Source organism: Heterodontus francisci, chromosome 18 (genome assembly GCF_036365525.1).
Source record: "Heterodontus francisci isolate sHetFra1 chromosome 18, sHetFra1.hap1, whole genome shotgun sequence".
In the NCBI taxonomy this organism is placed as follows: Eukaryota; Metazoa; Chordata; class Chondrichthyes; order Heterodontiformes; family Heterodontidae; genus Heterodontus; species Heterodontus francisci.
The window spans coordinates 90,152,146-90,172,426 of record NC_090388.1 but is presented as its reverse complement, the minus strand read 5'-3'; the positions used below and the strand labels follow the sequence as shown (position 1 = coordinate 90,172,426).

The 20,281-nt window shown below is 44.1% G+C and overlaps 1 protein-coding gene across 5 annotated transcripts in view; it reads right to left on the bottom strand.

Annotated features, from left to right (window-relative positions):
* Positions 1-2,352: 2,352 nt before the first annotated feature.
* The window catches only part of LOC137379766 (lysine-specific demethylase 7B-like), a 306,451-nt gene continuing 288,522 nt past the window's right edge, over positions 2,353-20,281 (bottom strand). For 2 of the 5 annotated variants that reach the window (XM_068051123.1, XM_068051122.1), the window contains 3 exons: positions 11,381-11,478; positions 3,132-3,426; positions 2,353-2,758 (listed from right to left, as the gene is read on the bottom strand). In XM_068051123.1, the coding sequence (XP_067907224.1) occupies positions 2,670-2,758; positions 3,132-3,426; positions 11,381-11,478 (482 nt within the window). In that variant the 3' untranslated portion in view covers positions 2,353-2,669. Of the gene's footprint in view, positions 2,759-3,131; positions 3,427-11,380; positions 11,479-20,281 lie in introns of those variants that run through there. The other 3 variants (XM_068051124.1, XR_010976905.1, XR_010976904.1) reach the window with 3 other exon arrangements.

The window sequence follows — 20,281 nt, the reverse complement described above, 5'->3', positions numbered from 1 at the left end:
ACCCTCCAGACCAGGCAACGTCCTGGTAAACCTCCTCTGTACCCTCTCCAAAGCCTCCACGTCATTCTGGTATATTCTTTATATATCCCTTCTGAATACTTTTTGAAAATCCAAATTCATTGCCCCCCCCCTCCTTTACTGGTTACATTCTCAAAATACTCTAAGATTTGTCAAACACTATTTCCTTTTCATAAATCTGCATTAACTGTGCCTAATCATATACTGATTTTCTAAGTGCCCTGTTACCACATCCCTAATGACAGATTCTAGCATTTTGACTACTTTTGATGTTAGGTTAACTCACCTGTTGCTTCCCGTTTTCTCTTTTCTTAAATAGCAAGATTAAACATTCGGAACAGTTAAAGTCATCAACCCACAGATTGACTGAGCTCAGTGTGAGGGATTGGGAGAACAGATACAGTCATTAACTCAAGGAATGACTGAGCCCCACATTAGAACAAAGAAAATTACAGCACAGGAACAGGCCCTCCAAGCCCGCGCCGATCCAGATCCTCGAGCTAAACATGTCGCCTATTTTCTAAGGGTCTGTATCTCTTTGCTTCCTGCCCATTCATGTATCTGTCTAGATACATCTTAAAAGACGCTATCGTGCCCGCGTCTACCACCTCCGCTGGCAACGCATTCCAGGCACCCAGGAGGGAACGCATTCCAGGAGGGAACATGGTTAACACTAACAGATAAAGACAGATAAAGATGATCGTTTTGATCGAAGAGCTGAATGGCCTACTCCTGCTCCTATTTTTCTATGTTTCTTAGTCATTCACAGCCCTCCCCAGTGATGACTGAGCTCCCAATAAGAGGGAGCTGGATTAATATCAGGAACAGATACAGTCATTAACCCAGGGAATGACTAAGTTTTACAGTGTGTTGGAGCTGGATTAACATCAGGAATAGATAGCCGTTAACCCGTGGAGTGACCGAGCCCCAGTTTGAGTGAGCTGGGTTAATAGTAACAGATTCAGTGATGAACACTGGGTGATTGTGAGTCTGATTAACAGGTCCTGTTATGACATATCCAAACCTCTACCTTGAATCATACCATTATATCTCTGGAGTGTATGCTTTGCTGTGAAATGTTAGATCGCATTACTTTTGCCAGGTCTTGCTCCTGCTCTCACTATTACTTTGTTGGCAGTTCCATCGAGAGTCTGTCTTCAGGATTAAACAAGATTGATGCTAAATGGGAGTAGATCAGAGAAACATTCTGGCCTTGGTTATTCAAAACCAAACTGTAGTAGTTGCTTTGTGAAAGGAACTCAGATGTGTCTGTGAGAGAAAATGAGTGAACGGTCTCTGTGGAGCTTTAGAGTCAGTCAGTCTTCTACAGGGAGAGTTTAACTTCATCAGCAATACTTTCCCTGCTTTGAAACATTAGCTAGTACACAGCTGTGGCCTGCTCATCAACAGCCATCTAAAACAAAATTAGCTCTGATGTAAATGGGTGTCAGAAACAAACACAAAACTCCATCCAAATTGTATGGTTGCAATTCACATCGTTGGTGTTAAAAAGAATACCGATCTACAACAATTTGCCTGCCTAGTGAGGAAAGATTGCTTTGATTTTGTGTGTTATATTTGACAGTGGGGATCCAGAGCAATGATTCACATTGGCACTTTGCCTTAGATATTACTTGCCGTGTTTCCATGTTGGAGCAATGAGTCTTGGTTGGAAGAGGCACAGTCATGTTATGGAAAGTACTCAAGCTGTTGGACATGGTTATTTGTGAGACAGGTTCAGGATTAACCAGAGTTTGTAATTTATAACTTTGTATTGTGGATTATTCTACTGTATTCCTTTGCTTCGATGTATTCTGATTTCTGGGACTAATTGATTCTTTCAGACAGCATTGCCAAATTCCCTCTTCCTGAAAGAACAGGATTGCATCGTCGGGCAAACTGGATGAAATATCTCGGTGAAATGTAACTGCTAATGCAGCAATGAACAGTTCTCCTTCTTAGCTGGGAAAAGGGTGGAGCTTGCAAAGCACAGGAGAGTTGGGTCTGCCTACAGGAACTGCATTATGCCTTCTTCATGAAGAGAGAGTTGGTGAAGATCCTGAACAGCAACAAAATGCTTCTGATGTCACTTCCTTCAATCTAGAAATCAGCAAATCCTTAAAGTCAGATCAGCAAACAGTATTCAATTGGAATAAGTTAAAAGTGTGTGCATTTCAGAGGTAGTGAGACAAAACCCTTCCCATTTGTTTCAGAGGCAGTGCTTCAGTGAACCAATTAAAATATAAGCATTTGTCAGCTGGAAATATGGTTCAACATTTTATATCTAACTTATTACTTAGTTGAATTAAATCAGACAAATTCCTCAATAAATAGTTATCTTTAAAAAATCATTTAAAGCTGTCAAATTAAAATGCATCAAATAATCTGTAAGAAATAAATTATATGACAACAGAAAGCTCAGTAAAATCAGAATATTACTCTTGAAAAACGTCTGCAAACCCTGAACATTTGACAAAGATTCATTATTTCAGTTTTTTCTCTCTCCAAGTCCAGCTCCACTATTATTGCTCCTCAATGCTTCAACAGTGCACATCTGTGGAACTGTTCCCTGTGCACATCCAAAGGATGGTCGGGTGTACAGTCCGACCAGGATTCTCTTCGGTACATTGCTGGTCAGTAACATGTTTATTCTAGAGGAAGAGGCGACCACTTCTGTTCAGTTTCAGAATCTTTCCCAGTCGCTGCTTTGCAGTCGCCATCCCTTTCTTTGGGCGCTTACCTGCCAAATTGTTTTCATATGAATATGATTAGTTTGCAATGTACAATGTCTAACATTACAGCATTCAGACACTCTTACAGTTCAGGCAGTAAATTCCCTGACAGAACAGACAGTAAACACCACCCAAGGCAACAAACAGCACCAACACAGTTGAAGGAACATAGGTAAATTCCCCAGGGGAACAGGGGTAAAAGTCCCAGGGGGAACAGAGGGTAAATTGCTTGACAAAAGAGATGGTAAACTTGCTGAGGAAACAAAGGGTAAAACACTCTCTCTCTGATCAGGGAAGCCTCTGTATCAATGCTGAGATGACCTCCCCCTCTCCCTCTCTGATCAGGGAAGCCCTTGTGTTCTGAAGAAGTTGCTCACTGACCTTTTGTTGCCTGATTGCTCACAGGAGGGGGACTTGACAGGGTCCTCTTACTGGATGGATGCATGGACGGTGAGGTTGGCATTCCAGGATGTATCTGATAAAGACTCTCATTATCAACTGGACCCTCTCCCCAAACATGATCAGCTGCTGACCGACATACTACAGTCAGCGATTCTGTAGCAAGCTGAGCCTCATTGCTGGCATGTTGTTCCACCAAATTCTTGTTTGCCTGAATGTTTTGCCGCACTGATGATAAACATTCTTTTCTGAGTTGTTTTGACTCTTTAATCCATACCTAATAATTTAAAAAAATCGAGTTACCTCAGCATTTTTAATTTAGCAGGGTAAATCCGCAGCCATACTAATCTTGCCCCTTCCTGAAGCTGGGGTATGGAGTATCTCCCAAACTCCAACATGCTGATAGTTCCCATTTTCATGTGAGAGCCAGGACAGTGTTGGCAATTGTTTGTACTGTTTGGGAATGACAGCTGATCCAGTTCTCTCCTAGACTTGGAATGACCACACCAGGAACACTGGTTCAGCCCTACTCCCTGGTACTGAGCAGCACCTGAAGATCAAACCTGCTCTGGATAGTGCTATACTACCTCGATCTAGCCCAGGGTGTCCAACCTTTTCGTGTGGAGGGCCACATTACAATTATTGTCCTACATAGGGGGCCGCAAGAACATTTCAGAAAGATAAAGGTATTCAAAATTTACCGTACTATCAAAACAACAAACATGCATTTTTGTGAAGAAGCTTGAAATGAGAAGATGAATTTATTAACTTACTTTCTCGTCACTATGAACACTGACTTAGTGACATATCTGGCATTGTTTTTTCTTGCACTAATACTCAATCACTGCCTGTACACTTGCATAGCGATGCGGAGTATTTGGATAGATGTCCATCTGTTGGGAGTGATCTTGATCTCTTTCTCTTCCTTCTCACTCTCTCCCTCCCCTCTCTGTCTCCTTTTCTCTCACTCCCTCTCTCCATCTCACACTACCCCAGACTGTGTGTCTCCCCCACCTGTCTCTCTTTCCCACCCCCTCTCTGTTGGTCTCTCTCCCTCCCCTCTCTGTCTCTCTCTCACCCCCACCTCTCTGTTCCTCTCTCTCCTCACCCTCTTTCTATGTATGTAGAAACTTAGAAACATAGAAAATAGGAGCAGGAGTAGGCCATTCGGCCCTTCGAGCCTGCTCCGCCATTCATTATGATCATGGCTGATCATCCAACTTAGTAACCTGTTCTCGCTTTCCCCCCATATCCTTTGATCCCTTTCACCCCAAGAGCTATATCTATAACTCCTTCTTGAAAACATACAATGTTTTGGCCTCAACTGCTTTCTGTGGAAGCGAATTCCACAGGCTCACCACTCTCTGGGTGAAGAAATTTCTCCTCATCTCAGTCCTGAAAGGTTTACCCCGTATCCTTAGACTCTGACCCCTGGTTCTGGACTCCCCCACCATCGGGAACATCCTTCCTGCATCTACCCTGTCAAGTCCTGTTAGAATTTTATAGGTTTATATGAGATCCCCCCTCAATCTTCTGAACTCCAGCGAATATAATCCTAACCGACTCAATCTCTCCTCATACGTCAGTCCCACCATCCCAGGAATCAGTCTGGTAAACCTTAGCTGCACTCCCATCTCCCTACATCCAGGGAGAAGACTCGGAGGGCGGAGTTCCGGACCGGTAGGTATAAAAAAAAACTTACCTCTGGTTGAAAAAAACTGAAAAAAAACAGTGACGTCACAGGAAAGCTGTGACCTGATTGGCTGGTAGGGAATTTGTACTGAATTTGAAAAGAAAACATTGATAAAAATTGATTAAAACGCTTATTGATTAATAAGTAGAGTAACTAAACCGGAGGGAGATTACTGTATTTAGTGAGCATTTAATATTTATAGTAGGAATCTAGCACGAGGGAACATAGTTAATTGTAACATAATTTAGTAAGGATTTAATAAGTATTTATCTATTTTAAATTAATTTATTAATTTGTGCTAGAAATGTCAGTTAGAGGGGTAAAGAGCTTCACCTGTGAGATGTGGGAGGTCTGTGACGCTTCCAGTGTTCCGGACAACTACAGCTGCAGGAAGTGTACCCAGTTGCAGCTCCTCACAGACCGCATGGGTCGGTTGGAGCAGCAACTGGACGCACTTAGGAGCATGCATAGAGTCATAGACAGGAGTTTTAGAGACGCGGTTGCACCCAAGGTGCAGGCAGATAGATGGGTGACCACTAGAAGGGGCAGGCAGTCAGTGCAGGCATCCCCTGTTGCTATCCCCCTCTCTAACAAGTATACCGTTTTGGATACTGCTCGGGGGGGGGGAATGGCCTATCAGGGGAAAACAGCAGCAGCAGCCAGAGCAGTGGCACCACGGCTGGCACTGTTGTTCAGCAGGGAGGAACACAGCAATAGTTATAGGGTACTCTATAGTCAGGGGCACAGATAGGCGCTTCTGTGGCCGTGTAAGAGACTCCAGGATGGTATGTTGCCTCCCTGGTGCCAGGTTCAAGGATGTCTCTGAAAGGGCAGGGAGCATTCTGAAGGGGGAGTTTAGGGAGTTAGGTAGTAAGTTAAAATACAGGACCTCTAGGGTTGTAATCTCGGGATTACTCCCTGTGCCACGTGCCAGTGAGGCTAGAAATAGGAAGATAGTGCAGCTAAACACGTGGCTGAACAGCTGGTGTACGAGGGAGAGTTTCAGATATCTGGATCATTGGGATCTCTTCAGGGACAGATGGGACCTGTACAAGAAGGATGGGTTGCATCTAAACTGGAGGGGCACAAATATCCTGGCTGCGAGGTTTTCTAGCATCACTCGGGAGGGTTTAAACTAGTGTGGCAGGGGGGTGGGAACCAGAGTAGTAGGACAGCAGGTGAAATAAATGAGGGGGAACTAGTAAATAAGGCCAGTAAGACTAAGAGGAAGAGCAGGCAGGGAGATGTTGCTGAGCACAGAGTGACTGGTGGTCTGAAGTGCATTTGTTTCAATGCGAGAAGTATAACAGGTAAGGCAGATGAACCTAGAGCTTGGATTAGTACTTGGAACTATGGTGTTGTTGCTATTACAGAGACTTTGTTGAGGGAAGGACAGGATTGGCAGCTAAATGTTCCAGGATTTAGAAGCTTCAGGCGGGATAGAGGGGGATGTAAAAGGGGTGCGGGAGTTGCAATGCTGGTTAAGGAGAATATCACAGCTGTATTGCAGGAGGACACTTCGGAGGGGTCATGTAGAGAGCTCAGGAATAGGAAGGGTGCAGTCACGATGTTGGGGATTTACTGCAGGCCTCTCAACAGCCAGCGGGAGGTAGAGGAGCAGATATGTAGACAGATTTTGGAAAGATGTAAAGTTAACAGGGTTGTAGTGGTGGGTGATTTTAACTTCCCCTATATTGACTGGGACTCACTTAGTGCTAGGGGCTTTGATGGGTCAGAATTTGTAAGGAGCATCCAGGAGGGCTTCTTGAAACAATATTAGATATTCCAACTAGGGAAGGGGCCGTATTGGACCTGGTATTGGGGAATGAGCCCGGCCAGGTGGTTGAAGTTTCAGTAGGGGAGCATTTTGGGAACAGTGACCATATTCCGTAAGTTTTAAGGTACTTGTGGATAAGGATAAGAGTAGTCCTCGAGTGAAGGTGCTAAATTGGGGGAAGGCTAATTATAACAAAATTAGGCAGGAACTGAAGAATTTAGATTGGGGGCGGCTGTTTGAGGGTAAATCAACATCTGGCATGTGGGAGTCTTTCAAACGTCAGTTGATTAGAATCCAGGGCCAGCATGTTCCTGTGAGGAAGAAGGATAAGTTTGGTAAGTTTCAGGAAACTAGGATAACGAGGGATATTGTGAGCCTAGTCAAAAAGAAAAAGGAAGCATTCATAAGGGCTAGAAGGCTGGGAACAGACGCTACCCTTGAGGAATATAAAGACTGTAGGAAGGAACTTAAGCAAGGAGTCAGGAGGGCTAAAAGGGGTCATGAAAAGTCATTGGCAAACAGGATTAAGGAGAATCCCAAGGCTTTTTATACGTATATAAAGAGCAAGAGGGTAGCCAGGGAAAGGGTTGGCCCACTCAAGGACAGAGGAGGGAATCTATGTGTGGAGCCAGAGGAAATGGGCGAGGTACTAAATGAGTACTTTGCATCAGTATTCACCAAAGAGAAGGACTTGGTGGATGATGAGTCTAGGGAAGGGAGTGTAGATAGTCTGGGTCATGTCGTTATCAAAAAGAAGGATGTGTTGGGCGTCTTGCAAAGCATTAAGGTAGATAAGTCCCAGGGCCTGATGGGATCTACCCCAGAATACTGAGGGAGGCAAGGGAAGAAATTGCTGGGACCTTGACAGAAATCTTTGTATCCTCATTGGCTACAGGTGAGGTCCCAGTGGACTGGAGAATAGCCAATGTTGTTCCTTTGTTTAAGGAGGGTAACAAGGATAATCCAGGAAATTATAGGCCGGTGAGCCTTACATCAGTGGTAGGGAAATTGTTAGACAGGATTCTTCGGGACAGGATTTACTCCCATTTGGAAACAAATGAACTTATTAGCGAGAGGCAGCATGGTTTTGTGAAGGGGAGGTCGTCTCTCACTAACTTGATTGAGTTTTTTGAGGAAGTGACGACGATAATCGATGAAAGAAGGGCAGTGGATGTTGTCTATATGAACTTCAGTAAAGCCTTTGACAAGGTACCTCATGGCAGACTGATACAAAAGGTGAAGTCACACGGGATCAGAGGTGAGCTGGCAAGATGGATACAGAACTGGCTCAGTCATAGAAGACAGAGGGTATCAGTGGATGGGTGCTTTTCTGAATGGAGGGCTGTGACTAGTGGTGTTCCGCAGGGATCAGTGCTGGGACCTTTGCTGTTTGTAGTATATATAAATGATTTGGAGGAAAATGTAGCTGGTCTGATTAGTAAGTTTGCGGACGACACAAAGGTTGGTGGAATTGCGGATAGTGATGAGGATTGTCAGAGGATACAGCAGGATATAGATCGGTTGGAGACTTGGGCAGAGAAATGGCAGATGGACTTTAATCTGGACAAATGTGAGGTAATGCATTTTGGAAGATCTAATGCAGGTGGGAAGTATACAGTAAATGGCAGAACCCTTAGGAGTATTGACAGGCAGAGAGATCTGGGCGTACAGGTCCACAGATCACTGAAAGTGGCAACGCAGGTGGATAAGGTCAAGAAGGCATACAGCATGCTTGCCTTCATTGGTCGGGCCACTGAGTATCAAAATTGGCAAGTCATGTTGCAGCTGTACAGAAATTTAGTTAGGCCACACTTAGAATATTGTGTGCAATTCTGGTCGCCACACTACTAGAAGGACGTGGAGGCTTTGGAGAGGGTACAGAAGTGGTTTACCAGGATGCTGCCTGGTCTGGAGGGCATTAGCTATGAGGAGAGGTTGGATAAACAGGGATTGTTTTCACTGGAACGACGGAGGTGGAGGGGCGACATGATAGAGTTAACAAAGTTTAGATTAGATTAGAGATACAGCACTGAAACAGGCCCTTCGGCCCACCGAGTCTGTGCCGAACATCAACCACCCATTTTATACTAATCCTACACTAATCCCATATTCCTACCAAACATCCCCACCTGTCCCTATATTTCCCTCCCACCTACCTATACTAGTGACAATTTATAATGGCCAATTTACCTATCAACCTGCAAGTCTTTTGGCTTGTGGGAGGAAACCGGAGCACCCGGAGGAAACCCACGCAGACACAGGGAGAACTTGCAAACTCCACACAGGCAGTACCCAGAATCGAACCCGGGTCCCTGGAGCTGTGAGGCTGCGGTGCTAACCACTGCGCCACTGTGCCGCCCTGAGTTATGAGTGGCATGGACAGAGTGGATAGTCAGAAGCTTTTTCCCAGGGTGGAAGAATCAGTTACTAGGGGACATAGGTTTAAGGTGAGAGGGGCAAAGTTTAGAGGGGATGTGCGAGGCAAGTTTTTTTACACAGAGGATGGTGAGTGCCTGGAACTTGCTGCCGGGGGAGGTGGTGGAAGCAGGTACGATAGCGACGTTTAAGAGACATCTTCACAAATAGATGAAGAGGATGGGAATAGAGGGATACGGTCCCTGGAAGTGCAGAAGGTTTTAGAATTAGAATTAGAATTAGAATATTACAGCGCAGTACAGGCCCTTCGGCCCTCGATGTTGCGCCGATCATCTGACCTACACTATTCCATTTACATCCATATGTCTATCCAATGACCACTTAAATGCCCTTAAAGTTGGCGAGTCTACTACTGTTGCAGGCAGGGCGTTCCACGCCCCTACTACTCTCTGCGTAAAGAAACTACCTCTGACATCTGTCCTATATCTTTCACCCCTCAACTTAAAGCTATGTCCCCTCGTGTTTGCCATCCTCATCCGAGGAAAAAGACTCTCACTATCCACCCTATCTAACCCTCATAGACAGGCATCATGATCGGCGCAGGCTTGGAGGGACGAATAGCCTGTTCCTGTGCTGTACTGTTCTTTGTAAGAACATCCTTCCTCAGATAAGGAGACCAAAACTGCACACAATATTCCAGGTGTGGCCTCACCTGTGGCCTTGTATAATTGCAGCAAGACATCCCTGCTTCTGTACTCGAATCCTCTCGCTATGAAGGCCAACATACCATTTACCTTTTTTACCGCCTGTTGCACCTGCATGCTTACCTTCACCGACTGGTGTACGAGAACACCCAGGTCTCGCTGCATATTCCCCTCTCTCAGTCTCTAACTCCCCACTCTGTTTGTGCACTCACCATAAGCGTGCATAATACAGACATGCTGTGAACGCTGCTTCTCTGCTGGGCGTGGCCATGTTGTGTGGTAGTGGGGGTCCTAACAAACCTGTAGCTGCCCGCCGAGGTGCCTGACATCCTGGCAGTTTACACCCACAGTCGGATGGGAACCTTTGGAGGGATGGATTCTGGCCTGCGGGCTGTATGTTGTACAACCACGGTCTCGTCTCATACTGAGAGGGTGGAACTGCACAACTGGACTTTCTAATTAAAACACAACTTCCAATTCAGACAAATATTTCAGCAAACCCCTATGGCAAGAACACTGATATGCAAAGAACCATTCAGTCAGGCAAAGCATCTAGTGCACAATGAGCCACTACAAGAAATTCTTATCTTTCATGTCCAATTAAGATATTCTAAAAGGTAGTATCAAAGTACCTCTTTTTTTTGCAGTGCATGGAGGATTTGTTTAAGTGTGTCGTGGTAATTGTATATTAATTGTGTTTAATTGTATGCAGGTGGTGGGCATTAACCAGGGATCTATTTATACTGCGACAAATAGACATAGGCTGAAAGTGTGGCTGTTGGGGGTTTGGAGGTGCATGTTTGGAAAGTGGATAAAATCTTATAAAAGGTAAAGATTGCACTGCAGCGGCTGAATTTTACCAGCCCTTTGGGGGTGGGCTGAGAGCCAGGAAGGCAGGTACAATGTCACGGGTAGGTGTTGCGTGGCTTGCCTGATGTCTTTCTGCTGTCATGCTATTTGCCAGCAATGGGAAAGGTGGTAGATGACCCGCCTGCCCAGAGCACAATTGAGGGCTTCTTCCTTGGCCACTGCTGGGTGGGGAGACTGCTAGATAAACACTAGTGGCCTCCCAGCGGCCTCTGGGGAGGAGGACCCTCCTTTTTGGGCACTCTGGTCCATGGAGGGGATCCCTGGCAGCTATAGTCGCACTGTGGCAACAGTGCTGCCTATCCACAGTGGCACTCAATGAATGCACCCTCATCCTCCAGGTGCAGCCCCACAATGGCCACTGCTAGCAGCGGCATTGTTGAGGGCTGGCAGCTCTTCAGGACAGACCATTGAAGTGCAATCGCCACATACCCCTCCACCCCTGCTTTAGGCCCTAGCGGCAATACTTCTGCCACCTCTGCAGAATTCCGGCCCAGTTCTAATATTCACCACTTGCCTTTCTGGAATATAACATATGGGCCTTTTAAACATTTTTGAGTGGCTGTGCACGTGTGGTAACATAAAAGGACAGATTTGTGCATGGCCCGTGCATGAACCTATGGGCTGTAGCTGCGCAGCTTAGAGGGAACATTGAGTAGGAGTATCATACTAAGCGATCTGAATCAGTAAGCAAAAGCCTTAGTGGTTCCAACAAATATCACTTCCCAATGAGATAAATACAAGTAGATTCTCCCTGAGTAAGTCAGAGTGTGAAACCCAGACAATTCAATCTACATTAGGCACTAGTTCTGACCTCTTCAGATAGTTTGGCTGCTGTTCCCAGTATGCCTCTTTCTCCGTGATTCACCGATTCACTGCTGCCCTCAGCAGCTACCTGCTTCAGAGGCCCAACTGTGAAAACATAAAACACTCATTACTCAACATCATCCAATAACCATGATGGTGTCTATGACTATATCACAGTCCACAGTACTGAAACCAGGACTGGCTTACAGGTGAGCAACCGCCCAGGGTGCCATTGGCAGGGTGTTAACTAAATAAACTCAAAATAAAAAACAACATTTTTGATGAAAAGTGTTTAGGTGCAAACATATCTACAAGCTAAAAATTTTGTGCCAGGGAGGGGGTAAAAGTTAAGAATAAATATTCATCTCAAAGAATGTCATTTTATATATCAAATGAAGGGGCTGGTTGAGAGGGGTGCAAATATGAAACAAACATTGAACTGGAAATGCTCTGTTTGGGAGATATAGCATTTTGAAACAGAAATTCTTCAGAACTAGAAAAACAACAATGTCCATTAAAAGCACTGGCAATACCATTCCGATCCTGCTTTATGGTACAATTTAAAAACCAAAATTCACGATTACTAGTGACCATAGATTTTCCACTGTTTCAGCAGAATCACCATTTGTTCTATGATGTTTTTATACAGAAAACATGAAAACGGCAAAATCTTGAAGTAGTGCTGGCTACTTTGCTCAAGAGTCCACTAACAAGGTTTTCTGGTTCTGCTGCAAGATATTTGGCTTAAATTCTAAATTATCCCTTGTATTTGAGGAGGCGAATGATAGGAAGCTCATGTTTCATTTCTCATGTACCATGAAAAGTCGCCACGTGGGTTGAAGACAGCAAAGATTAAAAATTGGATAATTGCATTAAGTTGCAACTTCTATTTGTATTAAGCAACAAAACATTGGGAGAACATTCTAGAGACTCATGACATTAACAGTTTATTTTTCTAAATGTTAAATGGCTTTCTGAGATTCACTTCACATGCTCTTCACGGTGAACAACAGGGAAGTCCTGGGTTTGGTGGATTTACTAGGTGACGCCTACCTTCTAGGGAGGTGATGGATCTCTATTGTGGATAAACAATCTAGAATGAGGTCATTGGTGAAAGAAGTGCTGCAAGACATTCTTAAAAGTTGAGGAGTGCCAAGTACTACTCCACCACTCTGATATTGGACTGCACTCCAGATGTGAGCCATTCTGAAAAGATGTCTTTCACTGTTAGGTTCCTTGACATTTTGAATGGCAAAGTGACCATTCAGGGACATCTTATTGGTTTTAAAACAGTAGATGAGTCCACAGGGGCTAACTAATACTAGACTTACCATACTGAAGGAATGCAACATAAATATCAAAGACTGCCGGGGTCAGGGTCATGACAATGGTTTAAACATGAAGGGAAAACACAAGGGTGTACAGGCAAGAATCCTTCATCAAAACTCAAGAGCATTTTTCATTCCATATGGGATGCCACTTGCATAATCTTGTGGTGGCAATGCTGCCACATCTTCACCAGAGTCCATGGATGAAATTTTAACTCAATCAAAATTCAACCACTTCCACCGAGTTAAAATTGAGCCCTATACCTCTCTTCGGCATTCTGTAAAGGATCTATGTTTGTTCTCTGCCTCGGTACGCTCTTGGAAGATTATCACAGATCATGTCAATGTCACTGTGAAGCCAGTATGTGAAACACACTGTAAGTGCAGAATTGACAGCTTTAAAACTGTTCGATACCCAACAGCTGCAATCCATGATGACCCATGGCAGTGGCTGATTCAGAGGAAGCAGACTCTGGTCAGAAAGTGCTTGTCAGCTCACTGAATTCAAGTTTCTTGTATCCATTGTGATGTGGTAATGATATCCTTATACAAATCAATGTGGTGAACAAAAGCTGACATTGTTGCACAAGTTTGATAAATGCCTGTTGTAACTATATTCAAAACTACAAGGAAGTCTGAAGAAGCTCTTGACGACAGCGAAGGAAACAGTTGAAAATCTTGGTACTGATCTGATGTTTAAACCAACCCCATGATTTCATCTTAAAAAGTGCCAAATCAGCTATTCATGTGAAGATGAAAATGTTAACAATACAGAAGTCAAGCTCAACCTCAAGAAATTCTACTAATTATTTACAATGGGATGCTGAGCTTCATCAATAGGGGTATGGAGTACAAAAAGAAGGAAGTTATAATAAACCAGTATAAAACACTAGGTTGGCCTCAACTGGAGTATTATTTTTAGTTTAGTTTAGAGATACAGCACTGAAACAGGCCCTTTGGCCCACCGAGTCTGTGCCGACCATCAACCACCAATTTATACTAATCCTACACTAATTCCATATTCCTACCACATCCCCCACCTGTCCCTATATTTCCCTACCACCTACCTATACTAGGGGCAATTGCTAATGGCCAATTTACCGATCAACCTGCAAGTCTTTGGCATGTGGGAGGAAACCAGAGCACCCGGAGGAAACCCAAGCAGACACAGGGAGAACTTGCAAACTCCACACAGGCAGTACCCAGAATTGAACCCGGGTCACTGGAGCTGTGAGGCTGCGGTGCTCACCACTGCGCCACTGTGCCGCCCACATTCCAGTTATGAGGCAACACACTTTAGGAAGGATGTGAAGGCATTAGAGAGGGTGCAGAAAAGATTCACAAGAATGGTTCCAGGGATGAGGAACTTCAGTTGCCTGGATAGGCTGGAGAAGTTGGGTCTGTTCCCCTTGAACAGAAAATTAAGAGGAGATTTGACAAATGGGTCTGTATAAAGTAGATAGGGAGAAACTGTTCCCATTGGCCGAAGGATCCAGAACCAGAGGATACCGCTTTAAGGTGATTGGGAAAAGCAACAGCAACAGGAGAAAAAACATTTTTACACAGTGAGTGTTTAGGATCTGGAATGCACTGTCTGAGAGTGTGGTGGAGGCAGATTCAGTGAGTGTTTAGAATCTGGAATGCACTGCCTGAGAGTGTGGTGGAGGCAGATTCAGTCAGTGTTTAGGATATGGAATGCACTGTCTGAGAGTGTGGTGGAGGCAGATTCAGTCAGTGTTTAGGATATGGAATGCACTGTCTGAGAGTGTGGTGGAGGCAGATTCAGTGAGTGTTTAGGATCTGGAATGCACTGTCTGAGAGTGTGGTGGAGGCAGATTCAGTGAGTGTTTAGGATCTGGATTGCACTGTCTGAGAGTGTGGTGGAGGCAGATTCAGTCAGTGTTTAGGATATGGAATGCACTGTCTGAGAGTGTGGTGGAGACAGATTCAGTGAGTGTTTAGGATCTGGAATGCACTGTCTGAGAGTGTGGTGGAGGCAGATTCAGTGAGTGTTTAGGATCTGGAATGCACTGTCTGAGAGTGTGGTGGAGGCAGATTCAGTGAGTGTTCAGAATCTGGAATGCACTGCCTGAGAGTGTGGTGGAGGCAGATTCAGTGAGTGTTTAGAATCTGGAATGCACTGCCTGAGAGTGTGGTGGAGGCAGAGTCAGTGAGTGTTTAGGATCTGGAATGCACTGTCTGAGAGTGTGGTGGAGGCAGATTCAGTGAGTGTTTAGAATCTGGAATGCACTGCCTGAGAGTGTGGTGGAGGCAGATTCAGTGAGTGTTTAGGATCTGGAATGCACTGTCTGAGAGTGTAGTGGAGGCAGATTCAGTGAGTGTTTAGGATCTGGAATGCACTGTCTGAGAGTGTGGTGGAGGCAGATTCAGTGAGTGTTTAGGATCTGGAATGCACTGTCTGAGAGTGTGGTGGAGGCAGATTCAGTGTGTTTAGGAAGTGAATGAACTGTCTGAGAGTGTGGTGGAGGCAGATTCAGTGAGTGTTTAGGATCTGGAATGCACTGTCTGAGAGTGTGGTGAAGGCAGATTCAGTGAGTGTTTAGGATCTGGAATGCACTGTCTGAGAGTGTGGTGAAGGCAGGTTCAGTGAGTGTTTAGGATCTGGAATGCACTGTCTGAGAGTGTGGTGGAGGCAGATTCAGTGGGTGTTTAGGATCTGGAATGCACTGCCTGAGAGTGTGGTGGAGGCAGATTCAGTGAGTGTTTAGAATCTGGAATGCACTGCCTGAGTCTGTGAGATAAGTTCTTCAGATAATTATCCCGTTCTCTTTTGAAGAGAACAAATTTTCAGGGCTACAGAGGCAGGGGAGTGGGATTAGGTGAGTTACTCTTGCAGAGAGCATAGACACAACGGGCCAAATGCCCTTCATCTGTGCTGTAACTGTTCTCTGATTAAAAGAAAAAGAACAAAGAACAATACAGCACAGGAACAGGCCATTCGGCCCTCCAAGCCTGCACCGATCTTGATGCCTGTCGAAACTAAAACCTTCCGCACTTCTGGGGTCCGTATCCCTATATTCCCATCCTATTCATGTATTTGTCAAGATGTCTCTTAAACGTCGCTATCGTACCTGCTTCCACCACCTCCCCCAGCAGCAAGTTCCAGGCACTCACCACCCTCTGTGTAAAAACCTTGCCTCGCACATCCCCTCTAAACTTTGCCCCTCGCACCTTAAACCTATGTCCCCTAGTAACTGACTGTTCCACCCTGGGAAAAAGCTTCTGACTATCCACTCTGTCCATGCCACTCATAACTTTGTAAACCTCTATCATGTCGCCCCTCCACCTCCGTCGTTCCAGTGAAAACAATCCAAGTTTATCCAACCTCTCCTCATAGCTAATGCCCTCCAGACCAGGCAACATCCTGGTAAACCTCTTCTGTACCCTCTCCAAAGCCTCCACATCCTTCTGGTAGTGTGGCGACCAGAATTGCACGCAATATTCAAAGTGTGGCCTAACTAAGGTTCTGTACAGCTGCAGCATGACTTGCCAATTTTTATACTCTATGCCCCGACCGATGAAGGCAAGCAATTCGTATGCCCTCTTGACTACCTTATCCACCTGCGTTGCCACTTTCAGTGATCTGTGGACCTGTCCGCCCAGATCTCTCTGCCTGTCAATACTCCTAAGGGTCCTGCCATTTACTGTATACTTCCCACCTGTATTAGATCTTCCAAAATGCATTACCTCACATTTGTCCGGATTAAACTCCATCTGCCATTTCTCCGCCCAAGTCTCCAATGATCTATATCCTGTTGTATCCTCTGACAATCCTCATCACTTTCCGCAACTCCACCAACCTTTGTGTCGTCCGCAAACTAACTAATCATTTTCCTCCAAATCATTTATATATACTACAAACAGCAAAGGTCCCAGCACTGATCCCTGCGGAACACCACTAGTCACAGCCCTCCATTCAGAAAAGCACCCTTCCACTGCTACCCTCTGTCTTCTATGACCGAACCAGTTCTGTATCCATCTTGCCAGCTCTGTATCCATCTTGCCAGCTCATCTCTGATCCTGTGTGACTTCACCTTTTGTACCAGTCTGCCATGACGGACCTAGTCAACAAAGGCTTTACTGAAATCCATGTAGACAACATCCACTGCCCTTCTTTCATTAATCATCTTCGTCACTTCCTCATAAAATTGGATCAAGTGCGTGAGACATGACCTCCCCTTCACAAAACCATGCTGCCTCTCGCTAATACGTCCATTTGTTTCCAAATGGGAGTAAATCCTGTCCCGAAGAATCCTCTCCAATAATTTCCCTACCACTGATGTAAGGCTCACCAGCCTGTAATTTCCTGGAATTCATTGAACTTCATGACAACTCCCAAACACATAGATAGCACTCAGGATCCTATTAATCATGTCTGTATTGGTGGTGAAGTGGGACGAGTAGGGCAACATTCATAGATTATGTAGCATTAGGATACGTTAACAGTCTTAGAAGGAAGATGGAAGCACTGTAGTTGTGGGGAACCAGGGCACGATGGGATGTGTGGAAATGGTTATGGGAAGCCGTACAACTCAGACGTCTAATTGCCTTTAGATCGGTGTAAACATGCTGTCCTTGAGATAAGGAGGTCACTGCAGGAGGTACAGGATATCATAAACTGTGAAAACACCAACCCTCAAGGATGGGGAGGAGACAACAGGGGGGATGATGAGTATTAATCCTCAAGCTTCCAATTAGGCACTCTATAGCCTTCTGAACTCAACACTGAGTTCAACAAATTTGAGAGCATGACTGCCTTTTAAAAAAAAAATTCCATTTATTTATTTATATATATTTCATTTTTTAACCTTGACCCTGTCTTGAACTTGTTTTTCATGTTTTTGCTTTCAGACAGAGCTGTTTATTATTCTTCCATGAACACTCTCGCTGGACTTACACTTTGTCTTTTACTACTACTATTAGCATTCCCTTTGCCTTCTGTTCCATGACATCTTTGTCATTTAATCTCTCTTGCCCTCCGTCTTATCACACACATTCCCTTTTGTTCTTCTTACTTCCTCCCCCCTTTCACTTGCTCAAAGCCATTTCTAACATTTGCCAGTTCTGATAAAAGGTCAAAGACCTGAAACGTTAACTCTGTTTCTCTCTCCACAGATGCTGCCAGACCTGCTGAGTATTTCCATCACTTTCTGTTTTTATTTCAGATTTCCAGCATCCACAGTATTTTGCTTTTCTTTTAGAAACCATTTACAGCTTGGACATACTCGAACAAAGAATAGTCTATCACAGCGAGTATCCCTAACTCCATGAGACCTTATCTTCTGCAACAACCTTTCACGTGGCACTGTATCAAATACCTTTTGAATATCTAAATATATTCCATCTACTAGTTTCCCTTTATCTATCCTGTTACTTGTAGCCTCAAAATGTTCTAGTAGATTTGTCAGACAATTTCTCTTTCATAAAACCATATTAACTTTGCCTGATCATGCTACCACTTCCTTAATAACGGATTCCAGCATTTTCACGACAACTGATAGGCTAACTGGCCTGTAGTTCCCTGTGTTCTCTCTCCCTCCATTCCTGAATAGTGGTGTTACATTTGCTCCCATTGGGACCATTCTAGAATCTACTGTAGAATCTAGGGAATTTTGGAAAATCACAATCCATTATCTTGGCAGCTACCTCTTTTAGAACCCCAGAATGTAGGCCATCATGTTCAAATGATTTGTCAGCTTTTAGTCCCATTAATTTCTTCAGTGCTTTTTCTTTGCTCACAACTACTTTAAGTTCCTCACTCTCATTACTCTTTGTTCTCCACTACTTCAAGTCTGTTTTTTGTTTTCTACTGTGAAGACGGACACAATTTATTTGTTTAACATCTCTGCCATTTCCTTATTTCTCACTATAATTTCTTTTTCAATCTCTTTCACTGTTCTTCCTTTTTACATACTTTTAAAAGCTCTTAGAATCTGTTTTTATACTTTTTGCTAGTTTACTTTTTCTCCCTCTAAATAAATTTCTTGGTCATCCTTTTCTGGTACCTATCTCCCAGTCCTCAGGCTTACAACTCTTCTTGGCATGTAAAGCCTCTTTTAATCGAATATTATCCTGATATCAATTTTCCAGTGCAGTTTTTATTTCTCAATAGAATGCAAAATTGTTTAGAATTATTAAATACTTAAGTGTTTGCCAACTCGCCCCTCAGACCTATGTAACTGATGTTATTTCAACTTAATATTTGTTTCTGCCGTTTCCTTGTTCCCCATTATAATTTCTCCTGCCTCAAACTTGAACTTCAGCCTCATTTCGGACCTCTGTACATCACTCGAGAACTCAGTATGAAATTAGAGTCATAGAGTCCTTATGGCACAGAAGGAGGCCATTTGACCCATTGAGTCCATCTCTGTGGAGCAATTCAGTCAGTCCCATTCTCCCGGAGCCTGCAAGTTTATTTCCCTCATCAAATTGTATCATTTTCTGATCATGCTTTCTTAGAGAATCCCTTACTACGAGATTACTATATAAACATATTTCGTTATACAAGGCAAGATCTAAAATAGCTGCTTCCCTGATTACAACATATAGTACTAGGAAACTGTCTCAAATTCATTCCACGAACTAATCCTCTAAACTGACCATGGAATAAAAGGGATAGTAGCAACCTGGACACAAGATTGGCTGTGTGACAGGAAACAGAATAGTTGTGAACGGTTGTTTTTCAGACTGGAGGATGGTACATATTGGAGTTCCCCAGGGGCTGGTGTTGGAACCCCTACTTTTCATGATATTTATTAATGACCTAGACTTGGGTGTACAGGGCATAATTTCATAATTTGTGATTGACACAAAACTTGGAAGTATTGTGATCTCTGAGGGGCATAGTGAAAAACTTCAAGAGGACAGACAGGCTGCTGGAATGGGCAAACAAGTGCAGATGAAAGTTAATGAAGAAAAGTGTGAAGTGATTCATTTTGGTAGGAAGTATGAGGACAGGCAAAGGGTACAATTCTAAAGGGGTGCAGGAGCAGTAGGACCTGGGGATTATGTGCACAAATCACTGAAGGTTGCAGGGCAGGTTGAGGAAATGGTAAATATAGCATATGGGATCCTGGGCTTTATAAATGGAGTACAAGAGCATGAAAGTTATGATAAACCTGTATAAAACACTAGTTCGGCCTTAACTGGAGTATTGCGTCCAGTTCTAGGCACGACATTTTTGGAAGGATGTGAAGGCATTAGACAGTGTAGAAAAAATTTATGAGAATGGTTCCAAGGATGAGGCACTTCAGCTGTGCGGATAGCTTGGAGAAGCTGGGGCTGTTCTCTTTGGAGAAGAGAAGATTAAGAGGAGATTTCTTAAGAGATGTTCAAAATCATAAGGGGTTCAGACAGAGTAGATAGAGAGAAACTGTTCCCATTGGTGGTAAGATCGAGAACCAGAGGACAAGGTGATTAGCAAAAGAAGCAATGATGACATGAGGAAAAACCTTTTTATGCAGCGAATAGTTAGGATCTGGAATGCACTGCCTGAGAGTGTGATGGAGGCAGATTCAATCGAGGCCTTCAAAAGAGAACTGAATGATGATCTAAAAAGA